The 16,205-nt window shown below is 40.8% G+C and overlaps 1 protein-coding gene across 3 annotated transcripts in view; it reads left to right on the top strand.

Moving 5' to 3' along the window:
* pex5lb (peroxisomal biogenesis factor 5-like b) overlaps positions 1-15,683 on the top strand; it is a 151,394-nt gene extending 135,711 nt beyond the window's left edge. For 2 of the 3 annotated variants that reach the window (XM_029704018.1, XM_029704016.1), the window contains 5 exons: positions 658-728; positions 2,521-2,736; positions 13,347-13,512; positions 13,648-13,805; positions 14,967-15,683. In XM_029704018.1, the coding sequence (XP_029559878.1) occupies positions 658-728; positions 2,521-2,736; positions 13,347-13,512; positions 13,648-13,805; positions 14,967-15,162 (807 nt within the window). In that variant the 3' untranslated portion in view covers positions 15,163-15,683. The remainder of the gene's footprint in view (positions 1-657; positions 729-2,520; positions 2,737-13,346; positions 13,513-13,647; positions 13,806-14,966) is intronic. The other variant, XM_029704017.1, reaches the window with a different exon arrangement.
* Positions 15,684-16,205: the final 522 nt, after the last annotated feature.

Raw genomic sequence — 16,205 nt, 5'->3', positions numbered from 1 at the left:
TTTGGCTATAGGTATTTTGAAGCAAGGTAAGACATGCCTCATAATGAAGTAAAACGTCCAGCTTTCAAACAATTAAGAAACAGGAAAAATATAGCGATGTTACCGTCTTCTGGTAGATGGAAAGGCTTTCTCAGAAACCTTCTCAATTGAATGTTAACTAGCTACAATGTAGCCTACGCCTACCTGGCATAATGATATCATGATTATTTGCGTCAATCCGGTGGCCATTTCTTTTGCAAAATTCAATTTTATGTGCTACAGAAACACTACTAACCAAACAACATTTCTAGGTGCCTGCGCAATTGAATTAAAGGGTAACTACAAGAAATAAATGTGATGCATTTTTTCCCAGACCTCAAAAGTAGTCTCCTGATGTGGTTAAAGCATTGTTATGGACTTAGAACATCCACTTTTGTTGTTTATTTTTTTTATTAAAAAAGTGTGTTGTATGAAACCAATCGATACATCAAGCAAAGCTTTTAACCTTGCCTGGCCGCTCTTAATTTCTATTCAGTTCCACTCGCCATAAAATCGATGTCTGAACTGTGCATAAGATTTCCTTTAGTGAAGTATTGGTTAGCTCGGAAGTACTGGTGTAGTATTGTTTGACTTTGTTTTGATGTGTTAGTTTGGTTAAAACCCTCTCTGCGTCTTTAGGCTTGGCAGGTTCTGGGCACCACACAGGCCGAGAATGAGAATGAGCAGGCGGCCATCGTGTCACTCCAGAGGTAAAAAATGAGTTGTTTCTACTTACAATGCCTTCAGTATTCAGATCCCTTGACCTTTTCCACATTTTGTTACGTTAGCCTTATTCTAAAATGTATTACATTACAAATATATATCCTCAGCAATCTACACACAATACCCCATATTGACAAAGCAAAGCAAAGTTGATTGGACATGATTTGGAAAGGCACACCTGTCTATATAAGGTCCCACAGTTGACAGTGCATGTCAGAGCAAAAACCAAGCCATGAGGTCGAAGGAATTGTCCGTAGAGCTCCGAGACAGGATTTTGTCGAGTCACAGATCTGGGGAAGGGTACCAAACATGTCTGCAGCATTGAAGGTTCTCAACACAGTGGCCTCCATCATTCTTAAATGGAAGAAATTTGGAACCACCAAGACTCTCCCTAGAGACGGCCGCACGGCCCAACAGAGCTGTCGGGGGAGAAGAACCTTGGTCAGGGAGGTGACCAAGAACCCGATGGTCACTCTGATGGAGCTCCAGAGTTCCTCTGTGAAGATGGGAGAACCTTCCAGAAGGACAACGATCTCTGCAGCACTCCACCAATCAGGCCTTTATAGTAGAGTGGCCAGACGGAAGCCCCTCCTCAGTAAAAGGCACATGACAGCCTGCTTGGAGTTTGCCTAAAGGCATCTAAAAACTCTCAGACCATGAGAAACAAGATTCTCTGGTCTGATGAAACCAATATTGAACTCTTTGGCCTGAATGTCAAGCATCACGTCTAGAGGAAACCTGCAACCATCCCTACGGTGAAGCATGGTGGTGTCAGCATCATGCTGTGGGAATGTTTTTCAGCGGCAGGGACTGGGAGACTAGTCAGGATCGAGGCAAAGAGTAACGGATCAACGTACAGAGAGATCCTTGATGAAAACCTGCTCCAGAGAGCTCAGGACCTCAGACTGGGGCGAAGGTTTACCTTTCAATAGGACAACGACCCTAAGCACACAGCCAAGACAACGCAGGAGTGGCTTCGGAACAAGTCTCTGAATGTCCTTGAGAGACCTGGTTATAGCTGTACACCAACGCTCCACATCCAACTTGACAGAGCTTGATAGGAGCTGCAAAGAGGAATGGGAGAAACCCCCCAAATACAGGTGTGCCAAGCTTGCAGCGTCATACCCAAAAAGACTCGAGGCTGTAATCGCAGCCAAAGTTGCTTCAGTAAAGTACTGAGTAAAGGTTCTGAAAACTTATGTAAATGTGCTAAAATAAAAAAATATAACGTTTTTTGCTTCTTCATTATGGGGCATTTTGTGTAGCTTGATGAGGGAAAAAAAAACAATTTTAATACATTTTAGAATAAGGCTGTAACGTAACAAAATGTGGAAAACGTCAAGGGGTCTGAATACTTAACGAAAAGCACTGTATATACACATGTATACAGTGTCACAGGTGGGATCGAACCGTGGTCTCCAGTTCTGATTTAAGTCGTAAGAGTCCAACTCACCTTCATTACAACAGCACAACTATGCTGTTTAACTTGATACGGTTAACAGCAAACATAGTAATTTACAAGGAAATTCCTAATCCATTACCTTTTTTCAAACCTCAAATAACCTAATTCAATGGGTGTTATGTGCATCAGCAAAAATGGAGTCTCTCGCCAATCATTTTTTGGGGGGGATTATTAAAACATTTAAAACATTTCCAAGGAAGATGCATTGTCCCCATCCTCTCCCCATCCTACCTGGAACGACCTCACCTGGTGTGCACAAAAAAAGACAAAACCAGCACATCCCAAATAGGCAATCAACCGTACTTTCTTGTGTCTAGGTGTCTAGACCTCCACCACAACAACTTGCCGGCCCTCATGGCCCTGGCGGTGAGTTTGACCAACACAGGCATGCAACAGGACGCTTGCAAGGCCCTGCACCGCTGGATCTGCCACAACCCCCGTTATAAACACCTACTGCCAGGTAGCCGGAGCCCACTGCTGCAGGGGTCCCCCACCACACCGCGCAGGGGTCGTCCCCATACGCCAACCTCTTGGTATGCCCACCTCTTGGTTACAATACATATTCAGTGGTTCCTCCTTTAAAAGTTGCGAGCTTACGCCGCAGGACTTAGAGGTAATTTGTGGTTTAGTACGGTACCCTGCTTCACCACTTCATTGCTCCAGACCAGCGCAAGGGGGAGTTAGAGCACTGATTATGCTTTTGGGTCCTACTGTGTCTCTAACTGACTGGGTGACACAATGGGCAACACAAACCTAAATAGAAAATTGTGCACGACTTCAGTATTACTGACTGAAATTGTTGTTACACTAAGGTTTTTATTATTTTATTTTGTTAGGATTATTTTGCTTTTACTGTAGTACTGTAGGCCACTCCCGACCGGTCACGTTGTACAGCGCCTGAGTGGCACAACGGTCTAAGACACTGCATAGCAGTGCAAGCTGTGTTACTACAGATGCTGGTTCTGTGCCGGCCTGAACTGGGAGACCCATGAGATGACTGTAGGTTTTTGGTTTCTCTCCCTCTAAAAACATATCAATAATTCTAAATAAGAAAATGGATTTATTTACAAATTAGTAACAATGTCTCACCCCATCTTCAAGAATGGCCTTTTATTCGCTCATTTTACGTTATTTGAAAACGAAATCATCTCCAAAATATTTAAGGGGCACTGAACTAGGGAAACGTTCCCGTTGTTCTGTTCTTAGTGCCGGTCTGCACGTTCAAACTAAAACAATGTAACTAACAATGGCGTCTTTATGCCTTCATTAATAAAATTATGATAAAAATACTCTTTCAAAATGCTGATGTTTATTTAGTTATGGATCCATAACGAATTACTATGGGAATAAATATCACTGAATTACAGAAATAGTATTATTCTACCTTTATTTCAACAAGGAACGCAGACTGAGACCAAGGTCTCGTTTACAGCTGGGCCCTGCGTATACGTGTTTACACATACAGTTTAGGTACAATGATTAAGAAATTATACAAGACCAACAAAACAATCACAGATAACACAAAAAAATACAACAGCAGATTGTTACATTTACACATACACTACCGTTCAAAAGTTTTGGGTCAATTAGAAATGTCCTTGTTTTCCATGAAAACATACAAGAAATTAGGGACAAAATGAATAGGAAATATAGTCAAAATGTTGACAAGGTTATAAATTATGATTTTTAATTGAAATAATAATTGTGTCCTTCAAACTTTGCTTTCATCAAAGAATCCTTCATTTGCAGCAGTTACAGCCTTGCGGACCTTCGGACTTTGGCATTCTAGTTGTCAATTTGTTGAGGTAATCTGAAGAGATTTCACCCCATGCTTACTGAAGCACCTCCCCACAAGTTGGATTGGCTTGATGGGCACTTCTTACGTACCATACGGTCAAGCTGCTCCCACAACAGCTCAATAGGGTTGAGATCAGGTGACTGTGCTGGCCACTCTATTATAGACAGAATACCAGCTGACTGCGTCTTCCCTACATAGTTAGTGCATAGTTTGGAGCTGTGCTTTGGGTCATTGTCCTGTTGTAGGAAGAAATTGGCTCCAATTAAGTGCGGTCCACAGGATATGGCATGGCGTTGCAAAATGGATTGATATCCTTCCTTCTTCAAGATCCCTTTTACCCTGTACAAATCTCCCACTTTACCACCACCAAAGCACCCCCAGACCATCACATTGCCTTCACCATGCTTGACAGTTGGCGTCAAGCACTCCTCCAGCATTTCTTCATTTTTTATTCGTCTCACAAATATTCTTCTTTGTGATCCGAACACCTCAAACTTATGGACAGACAACTCTTAACACTTTTTCCCAATCTTCCTCTGTCCAGTGGCTGTGTTCTTTTGCCCATCTTAAATCTTTTCTTTTTATTGACTAGTCTGAGATATGGCTTTTTCTTTGCAACTTTGCCTAGAAGGCCAGCATTCCGGAGTTGCCTCTTCACTGTTGACGTTGAGACTAGTGTTTTGCGGGTACTATTTAATGAAGCTGCCAGTTGAGGACTTGTGAGGCATCTGTTTCTCAAACTGGACACTCTAATGTACTTGTCCTCTTGCTTAGTTGTGCGCCGGGGCCTCCCACTCCTCTTTCTATTCTGGTTAGAGCCAGTTTCCGCTGTTCTGTGAAGGGAGTAGTACACAGCGTTGTACGAGATCTTCAGTTTCTTGGCAATTTCTCGCATGGAATAGCCTTCATTTCTCAGAACAAGAATAGACTGACGAGTTTCAGAAGAAAGGTATTTGTTTCTGGCCATTTTGAGCTTGTAATCGAACCGACAAATGCTGATGCTCCAGATACTTAGCTAATCTAAAGAAGGCCAGTTTTATTGCTTCTTTAAACAGCACAAACGTTTTCAGCTGTGCTAACATAATTGCAAAAGGGGTTTCTAATGATCAATTAGCCTTTTAAAATGATCAACTTGGATTAGCTAACACAACGTGCCATTGGAACACAGGAGTGATGGTTGCTGATAATGGGCCTCTGTACACCTATGTAGATATTACAAATCAGCCGTTTCCAGCTACAGTAGTCATTTACAACATGAACAATGTCTACACTGTATTTCTGATCAATTTGTTATTTTAAATGGGCAAAAACTTTTTGCTTTTCTTTCAAAACAAGGACATTTCTAAGTGACCCCAAACTTTTGAACGTTAGTGTAGGTTATTCCCCTAATAGCACAATAGCTTGCATTACCCAAAGCAGTTACAAGCAATACAAAAATAAAAATCCTCCAATAAATGTTTAAAATGGGCAAGGGGGAGAAGAGTCTCAAGTTTAGTCTGCAGGCTATTCCATAAGCAAGGAGCGTAACAGGAAAAGGCAGCCATACCCAACTCTGTGGGGATCTCAGGGGCCTCAAGTGTAATCCATGCTTGAGACCTGGTTTTAGGAATTATAATTCCAATGTTGATAAGTGATGATAAATAAGAAGGTAGTTTATCCAGAAGTTCTTTATAGACAAACATGGGTGCATGTTGTTCTCGCCTCATGGACAGCGAAGTCCAACCCACATTTTTATCTAAAACACAGTGGTGAGTTCTGTAGCTAGCACCCGTAATAAACCTAAGTGCACAATGATAAGTAGCATCCAGCGGTTTAAGTGTGGATGCCATAGCATGCATGTAAATAATATCCCCATGATCTATAACAGACATAAAAGTAGCTTGCACAATTTGTCTTCTATTTGTGGAGTACAATCACGTCCTGTTTCTATAGAGGAAGCCTAGCTTTTTGCAATGTTCGTTAACCTCTTACATCTAGACGTTCCGCTAGCGGAACACCTGCTCCAATATCCAATGATAGGCGTGGCGCGAATTACAAATTCCTCAAAAATACAAAAACTTCAATTTTTCAAACATATGACTATTTTACAGCATTTTAAAGACAAGACTCTCCTTTATCTAACCACACTGTCCGATTTCAAAAAAGCTTTACAGCGAAAGCAAAACATTAGATTATGTCAGCAGAGTACCCAGCCAGAAATAATCAGACACCCATTTTTCAAGCTAGCATATAATGTCACAAAAAACAAAACCACAGCTAAATGCAGCACTAACCTTTGATGATCTTCATCAGATGACACGCCTAGGACATTGTGTTATACAATATATGCATGTCTGTTCAATCAAGTTCATATTTATATCAAAAACCAGCTTTTTACATTAGCATGTGACGTTCAGAACTAGCATACCCTCCGCAAACTTCCGGTGAATTTACTAAATTACTCACGATAAACGTTCACCAAAAAGATAACAATTATTTTAAGAATTATAGATACAGAACTCCTTTGTGCAATCGAGGTATCCGATTTTAAAATAGCTTTTCGGTGAAAGCACATTTTGCAATATTCTGAGTAGATAGCCCAGCCATCACGGCTAGCTATTTTGACACCCACCAAGTTTAGCCCTGACCAAACTCCGATTTACTATTAGAAAAGTTTGATTACCTTTGGTGTTCTTCGTCAGAATGCACTCCCAGGACTGCTACTTCAATAACAAATGTTGGTTTGGTTCAAAATAATCCATAGTTATATCCAAACAGCGGCGTTTTGTTCGTGCGTTCAAGACACTATCCGAAGTGTAAATAAGGGTCACGCGCACGACGCATTTCGTGACAAAAGATTTCTAAATATTCCATTACCGTACTTCGAAGCATGTCAACCGCTGTTTAAAATAAATTTTTATGCCATTTTTCTCGTAAAAAAGCGATAATATTCCGACCGGGAAAGCGTGTGTACATACAAAGAGAGAGAAAATAAAAGCATGGGATCCCCTCGTGCACGAGCCTGAGTCTCATAGTACTGTGACCGGCCACTATCCAAACGCGCTAATGTTTTTAAACCAGGGCCTGCAAAGCCACGATTCAGCTTTTTGCCGCCTTCTGAGAGCCCATGGGAGCCGTAGGAAGTGTCACGTAACAGCAGAGATCCCCTGTATTGGATAGAGATAATCAAGAAGGCCAAGAAATGGTCAGACAGGGTACTTCCTGTACAGAATCTTCTCAGGTTTTGGCCTGCCAAATGAGTTCTGTTATACTCACAGACACCATTCAAACAGTTTTAGAAACTTTGGAGTGTTTTCTATCCAAAGCTAATAATTATATGCATATTCTACTGCCCCCTAGCCATAACAGGTTAACATGCATTTTAAAAGACAGTTTATCATCCAGCCATATCCCTAAGTATTTATATGCAGAGACCTGATTCATTTGAGAGCCATCTAAGCTCGTAAGTGCAAGTCTATTTTCAACTTTCTGGACCTATTAAAAATCATAAAATGTGTTTTCTTAGCATTTAAAACAAGTTTCAACTGTAAAAAAGACCCTTGTAAAATTTTAAAATCTGTCTCCAACTGTGATAATGCTTGGTCAGCCGTTGAAGCAATAGAGTACATGACAGTGTCATCAGCATATAGATGAAATTTACACTTTCTTACCTCATCACCGATATTGTTTATGTAGAGAGTGAACAATAATGGACCAAGTATAGAACCTTGTGGGACCCCTTTAACCAACTCCAATGGCGCCGACTGGAGGCCGTCAACTCTAACAGCCTGACTTCTATCCTTTAGATAGTCATGAAACCAATGACAGGCATCCGATCCCAGTCCTATTGACGACAGCTTACCCAAAAGTATCGCATGGCCTACAGTGTCAAAAGCTTTAGACAAATCTATGAACAAGGCGGCACAGTACTTGATATTATCTAGGGCATTAGCAATATCATTTACAACACGTACAGTGGCTGAAGTGGTACTGTGTTTTGGTCTGAAGCCAGATTGATTGCTAGAAAGAGTATTGTTAACAGTTAAAAATGGTTGTAGTTGCCTATTCACCAATTAATTTTTGCCAAACAGGAGAGCTTAGAGATGGGCCGATAATTATCCAATTCACTACCATCACCTCCCTTGAGGAGTAAAACAAAAGCTGTTTTCCAAGCTTCAGGAATCTTTCCTTCGACAAATGTTTGATTGAAGATGTGCGTCACTGCACTAACAATGATAGGTGCTGCACATTTAAGTAAATATGGATCCAGATTGTCAGCGCCTAATGATTTCTTTGAATCTATAGCAGATAAGACCTCATCTTCTGTGACTTTTTGAAAATTAAAAACCAGCTTACTGTTTTCATTTTTACATTTTAGTCATTTAGCAGACACTCTTATCCAGAGCGACTTACAGTAGTGAATGCATACATTTCATACATTTTTCATTTCATGCATATATATATATATATATATTTTTTAAACTTTGTACTGGCCCCCCGTGGGAATCGAACCCACAACCCTGGCGTTGCACACACCATGCTGGCGTTGCACACACCATGCTGGCGTTGCACACACCATGCTCTACCAACTGAGCCACAGGGAAGACGGGTTTTCCACATCAGCTGGGGGCCGAGGGGCTGAAACAATAGACCGGTCAGGATCATATTGGCCATTTTTTCTTTCAAAAAGAAAACTAGTAGAAATAAAGTGCTTATTGAAAACATCACAAATTTCAGTTCGGTCACTGACAATCCCAGATTCCAATGTAATTTGCTTTGGCAGGGAAGTCGAGGAGTTTCCTCGTTTAAGTGAGTTAACGGTTTTCCAGAAGTTAGTGTCACGTTCTGACCAGTAAAGGGGTTATTTGTTATTGTAGTTTGGTCAGGACGTGGCAGGGGGGTGTTTGTTTTATGTGGTTCGGGGTGTGTGTTTATGTAGAGGGGTGTTTGTATTCCGGGGTTTTGGTCTATGTTCTATGTTAGTGTATTTCTATTTTCCGTCTAGTCATTCTATTTCTATGTTTCGTTTATGGGTTTGACCTTCAATTGGAGGCAGCTGTTCCTCGTTGCCTCTGATTGAAGGTCCTATATAGAGGGGTGTGTTTGTAATGGGTTTTGTGGGAAGTTGTTTTTTGCACTGCTGTGTTTAGCCTGCAAGACTGTTCGTTCGTTTATTGTTTTGTTTATTTAAGTGTTCACAATAAAAGTGAAAATGAGCACTCAACCCGCTGCGCCTTGGTCCACTTACTACGACGACCGTTACAGTTAGAGGGATCACCAGCAGACTCTGTCATAGCACTAGATTTTGCCTTTTTTTCCCTAAGCTGTTTCACCAGTATTCCTCGCCAAGGCCCATGCTTGATTCTTTTGCAGGAAAAGGATTTTCAAATCAGAGGAGAACCAAGGATTAGTTACATTTTTTTACCCTAAGTCGCTTTAACGGGGCGTGTTTATCAGCAATTGCAGTAAAAATGGTATGAAAAGAAAGAGAACGCAAAAACTGGGTCCTCCAATCCTCCTATATGTAATTATTGGCAGAGTCACGTCATATTCTTCGATATACTGTAGGCCTACTGTAGGTGACATGAGTCTCACTAGTGTTGAGTAATGTGCTGTTAAAAGTGGTGTAGGTCTTTATTTATTTAAAGAGCATATTGAAGTTAGAAGCAATAGGATTTGAAGCAAAAGCCTACAACTATTTTAGCACTGTTTTGTGCTGCTCTGAGACAAGCATGGGGACTGGTTGTCATGGTCGTGATAATGGACGGACCAAGGCGCAGCGTGTGTTGAGTTCCACATCTTTATTAAAAGTGAAACTTCTTAACAAAAACAATAAACAAGCAACAAAACGTGAAGTAACGTAGTGCAACAAGCACATACACAAACAAGATCCCACAAAAGCAGGTGGGAACAGGGACACCTTAAGTATGATCCCCAATTAGAGACAACGATAATCAGCTGCCTCTAATTGGGAACCATACTCAATCCCAAACATAGAAATTAATCGACTAGAACACCCCCTAGTCACGCCTTAACCTACAACACAGGGTGTGACACTGGTCTTGATCAATCAATGAGATTTTTATTTTCACTTAATCTCCGTTTGGGTGTTGGTTAGACTAGAATTTTAAAATGAGGGTGCAGAAATGTTATGCTCTTAGTGTAACCTTTATTTAACTAGGCAAGTCGGTTAAGAACAAATTCTTATTTACAAGGACAGCCTACTCCTTCCTCCCCATCGGGGAATTGAACCCCGGTCTTCTTCGTGCCCTGCCCGCAGGACATGGGGATTCTTTAGCTAAATAGCCCAGTACTGTACTGCCGACCATCACGTTGTACAGCGCAATATTTTCCGTTCCATCCTAACAGAAACCCAGAGGGTACCAAGTACCAATCAAAAGTTTGGATACACCTACTCATTCCAGGATTTTTCTTTATTTTTACTATTTTCTACATTGTAGAATTATAGTGAAGACATCACAACTATGAAATAACACATATGGAATCAGTTAAGAACAAATTCTTATTTACAAAGACAACCTACTCTTTCGTCCCCGTCGGGGAATTGAAACCCGGTCTCCCGTGTGCCCATATTCTCTAGTACAGACATTATTGAAGGTACTTGAGGTCACCAAGAAAGTCTGGACATGGCCTGCTCTCCCTTATGTAAGGAATTAGGCACCTTCCCATGTTTACTACAGTATGTATTGTAGGCTGTCTACTTGTCAGACTGCACAGTAGCCTACTAAACAAATGCAGGTGGCTTATATCTTCTAAATGCTTTATTATCCAAATGTAAAAGCATATACTGTACAGTACTGTATTTCTTCATCAGCATCTTTATACTTTCGTTAATGAAATAATGATAAAAAATACTCTTTCAAATGCAGATGTTGATTTAGTTACGGATCCATAACGAATTACTGTCGGAATAAATAGCACTGAATTACAGAAATATTGGAATAAAGTTGTCTAATGAAGGCAAACAAATTGTTGCTTACTGGAAAATACTCTTTCAAACACACATGGCCACGTTGTACAGCGTCATTATGGCTATTAGCAGGGCTATATTTTATCCTTTATAAATATTATTTTGGCCTTTATTCAGATTACAATCGCTCACTGTCGTTATACAGTTGAAGTCAGAAATGTACATACACTTAGGTTGGAGTCATTAAAACTAGTTTTTCAACCACTGCACAAATTTCTTGTTAACAAACTATAGTTTTGGCAAGTCGGTTACGACATCTACTTTGTGCATGACACAAGTAATTTTTCCAACAATTGTTTACAGACAGTTTATTTAATTTCTAATTCACTGTATCACATTTCCAGTGGGTCAGAAGTTTACATACACTAAGTTGACTGTGCCTTTAAATGGCTTGGAAAATTCCAGAAAATGTCATGGCTTTAGAAGCTTCTGATAGGCTAATAGACATCATTTGAGTCAATTGGAGTTGTACCTGTGGATGTATTTCAAGGCCTACCTTCAAACTCACTGCCTCTTTGCTTGACATCATGGGAAAATCAAAAGAAATCAGCCAAGACCTCAGGAAAAATAATTGTAGACATCCACAAGTCTGGTTCATCCTTGGGAGCAATTTCCAAACGCCTGAAGGTACCACGTTCATCTGTACAAACAAGAGTACGCAAGTATAAACACCATGGGACCACGCAGCCGTCATACCGCTCAGGAAGGAGACGTGTTCTGTCTCCTAGAGATGAATGTACTTTGGTGCGAAAAGTGCAAATCAATCCCAGAACAACAGCAAAGGACCTTGTGAAGATGCTGGAGGAAACAGGTACAAAAGTATCTGTATCCACAGTAAAATGAGTCCTATATCGACATAACCTGAAAGGCCACTCAGCAAGGAAGAAGCCAATGCTCCAAACCACCAAATGGACAATGACCCCAAGCATACTTCCAAAGTTGTGGGAAAATGGCTTAAGGACAACAAAGTCAAGGTATTGGAGTGGCTATCTCAAAGCCCTGACCTCAATCCCATAGAACATTTTTGGGCAGAACTGAAAAAGTGTGTGCGAGCAAGGAGGCCTACAAACCTGACTCAGCTACACCAGCTCTGTCAGGAGGAATGGGCCAAAATTCACCCAACTTATTGTGGGAAGCTTGTGGAAGGCTACCCGAAACGTTTGACCCAAGTTAAACAATTTAAAGGCAATGCTACCAAATACTAATTGAGTGTATGTAAACTTCTAACCCACTGGGAATGTGATGATAGAAATAAAAGCTGAAATAAATCATTCTCTCTACTATTATTCTGACATTTCACATTCTTAAAATAAAGTGGTGATCCTGACTGACCTAAGACAGGGAATGTTTACTTGTGAGAATGTCTCACCCCATGTTCAAGAATTGCCTTTTTCTCGCTCACTCTAGGTTAAATGAAAATGAAATCTCCAAAATATTGTTACTTTTTAAACAAAGCGATTATTGTTATTTATTTATGTAGAATGATATGAAAGCCCCTTAGATATTCTCACAGATCCTAACGGAAAATGCCCCTTAGATATTAATTTAGAATTCTCCAATGTAATTATTGGCCTAGAGTCTCGTCATTGAAATAAATATATTTTAGATATACTATAGGCCTATCATAGGCGAAATGAATATTAGTTACACTACAATTAGGGTGTGGAAATGTTATGCCCCTTAGATATTAATTTAGAATCCTCTTATGCTGTAGCCTACTCCCGACCGTCACGTTGTACAGTGCAATATTTTCCATTCAATCCTAACAGAAATCCTGGGGGTTTCGTTTTTCTCGGAATAGAAACACGATAATATTAATCAAATTAATTAAGCCAAATTTCTTAAAATCAATCTCATGTACTATGTTATTACAAAAAAGGTTTTACATTCTCAAGTAATGTCAATATGGGAGACTATCAAATGCTTCTCAAAGTTGCCCTCTGGTGGTCAAACTAGCACTAACTTGCGTTAACGTAAAAAATGGCTGACAATTAAATAACGTGCCATAGAATGCTGTAGCAGCCCGCAAGATGTGCTGCAGTATGACGCAACTTTTAAAGGAGGAACCACTGTAGCTTGCAGATATATTGCTTTATTCCTTGTTATAAGCATAAATGAGCCTTTATAATGTAAACTGTCCATTTTAGGACAGCCTCAGTCTCAAGATGACTTCTTTCAATCTCAGGATATCTTAACAATGTCTTAACATATTAAGCCTATCTGGAAAAAATGATGTCCTTCGTTTCTGACGGAGCTCATTTAACATTTCTGCATAATTTACTTAAACTTGTTGAATCCATGCACTTCGGTTACTGTCTTGAAGCACATCAAGTGCACAGTGTGTCAATTGTCACAGTGTGTGTGCGTGCTTGCAGCAGCCAGCTGGCGGAGGTCAAGGGATTGTATCAGGAGGCCGCCTTGCTGAACACAGATGGGGTGGACCCGGACCTCCAGACAGGCCTTGGGGTCCTGTTCAACCTCAGCTCCGAGTTTGACAAGGCTGTGGAGGCCTTCAACTCAGCCCTGTCTGTCAGACCTGAGGTATCCATTAATATAGTACAGAGAAACACACACTATGCACAAACCTATCACAAAAACACCTCAACCTACCACACACACATGCACACACACACACCCTTCCACCCCCACCTATTCTGGTTATGTTGTGTCTGTCAGGACTACCTGCTGTGGAACCGCCTTGGGGCCACACTGGCTAATGGGGACCATAGTGAGGAGGCAGTGGAGGCATACACCCGGGCCCTGGAGCTCCAGCCGGGCTTCATCAGGTCCCGCTACAACCTGGGCATCAGCTGCATCAACCTGGGAGCGCACAAGTAGGCAAGGGGGTTGGGACGGGATGGGTTGAGCTGAGTGAGAGGGCAGTCAGATAGGGAGAGAGTGGAGTAAAAGATGCAATAATAATGTTCTACTTTATTGCGCCCTTCATTACATTAAAGAATCTCAAAGCTTTAAAATAAGACATGCAATTTAGAAAAAACAACATCACATCATCATGAGATGGACAGTCATTAAAGTTCATGGCTTGAGTGGTCATCTGAGGGAGGGGGCAAGCAAGCAGCACGGTCTTATCAAGGTGTCTCGCGTCTACTACCGAAATGAAGCAGTCACGTGGCGCCAGAAAGCACACCACATTTCATAATGTTACTTGTCCTCCCCACGATCCTCATCACTGCACACCTCTGCCGTCATGCTTTTCGGGCTTCTCTTCATCCTCAACCTCAAAACAATTGCCAGCTAGCCTGTTAACATTAGCTTGCTAGCCAAACAAACAAATGACTTGCCAGCTTCAGTCTTAATGCTGTGGTTGATTCTGATGATATTAGCTATATTAATTGTTCATTCTTAAAACAAAAAGATTGTATGGAATAAATCAAAATGAATTACAAAAATATTTACAATAAAGGTACAGGTTTCTGCTTAGGCTGCTACTAGGGTGCCATGGCAACTGTAGAACGATGTCGTTGAAAGCTTACTTTCCTGTGGGGTTAGGAATAGTATATCCTAGTTAAAATGACAGGTTTAAAGGGATAGTTCAGCCAAGTTTACTGTTTCCTTACCTTGAAAGCTTTGACAAAACCAAAGCAATGATTACAGTCTTTCCTTGTCCATAGACTGCTTTCAAAGTAAGTATATATACACTTTTAATTGAGCTATCCCTTACTTTGGGGTCTTACCAGTGCTAACAGGGGTCCTAATTCTCCAATTGTTTTACACTGAACAATGTTAATGCTATTATAGCTGTTTGTAAACAAACCCATATTTTGGGTTACAGAATCTCTTGGTCCATGTACTACTTTCTACTTATCCATAAGATTAATTGAAGTTGTAATAACGGCAAACTATTCCTTTAAGATTAAGTAAAATTGTAATAACAGCGAAATTTCTCTTAAGATAAAGTAAAGAGAGTAATAATTACGACACTTTAAAGTTGTTTTAAAAAACATTTTTCACCTTTTTCCTGATTTTTTTTTTAGGGAGGCAGCTAGTAACTTCCTGACTGCCCTTAACCAGCAGAGGCAGAGCCAGAGTCACCAAGTCATGTCGGCTAACATCTGGGCTGCCCTTCGGATCGCCCTCTCCATGATGGACCGGCCCGAGCTCTTCCAGGCTGCGAACCTTGGAGACCTGGACCGTCTCATGAAGGCCTTCGAAATGGGGCGGGTTATGTGACCAGGTTTAGTGGGGCTCCTCAGATAAACAGGTCGCTAATTGGCTAGAGGGTTGCCAGATTGGTGACCAAGAATGGCTTCTGTTAATGTAAAGCTAAATTAATGTCTGACAGGAAGAGAGATTAATGTTATTAAAGATCGGAAAAAGAGGGGGGGATTGTAGAATAACGGAGGTGTTCTAGGATTTGAAATGCCATTATAGTGAAAATATTGGAAGACCTGAACCAACTTGGGAAATATACACACTCTTTTAATTTAGACTGGCCTCCAGCAGCTGAAATTAGGCTACAATAACACAGCCATAGATCAAAAGTGGTCATTTATTCCCCATTCGCTTTGGTATGGCACTGTATACAACTTCTGCTGTGTGGTCAGATGCCATCTACTTTAAGTGGATGGGAAGATTGTTTTTAACCCTTTGAAACGGATTTGCACCACAGCAATGGGGTACTAGTATTTATTTTTTATCCTCGAAGAGCACAACGTTGACTGAGGAAAGGAAAGACAGAGTCTGCTGTAAAATAGAGGAAAAATAAGCCATGCATGCCCGGCAATCACATTGTGAAAGAACTGAAGCCTTATACTAAGTGAAATGATATCAAATGCACAAGTCATAATCACTTTTATAGACAGCAGGTACTGATGGTCAAATTGTGTGTAATAGTATAGACTAGAGTCCTCTTGTGTATAGTTTTTCGTTTTGTACATACCGGTATTTATTTGGAATATCACTTCCATGCAACGCTCCAAGTACAGTATGTAATATATGACTGGTTGACAGGTCCGATAGGCCGGAAAGTAAATAAGCTCATTTGAACATACACACACGTTTGTCGGTACACAGACTGCCTCTGGATGAACAACCATTGTACCATTTGGGGACCCGCGTGTGTAACTTGAGTTTATTTCAACCACTCTACAGCAATAAGTGGAGTGTTTTTCCACATTGCCCACTTACTACTCAAGTAGTAAATACCCACACACACCTGCTTGCGACACCTGTTCCATCTGTTTTTGCAACATCAGTCACACGAAAGGATGTCT

The sequence above is a fragment of the Salmo trutta genome, chromosome 21 (genome assembly GCF_901001165.1).
Source record: "Salmo trutta chromosome 21, fSalTru1.1, whole genome shotgun sequence".
Classification (NCBI taxonomy): domain Eukaryota; kingdom Metazoa; phylum Chordata; class Actinopteri; order Salmoniformes; family Salmonidae; genus Salmo; species Salmo trutta.
The sequence above is the reverse complement of the archived record's forward strand: the minus strand, read 5'-3'. Positions and strand labels throughout refer to the sequence as shown.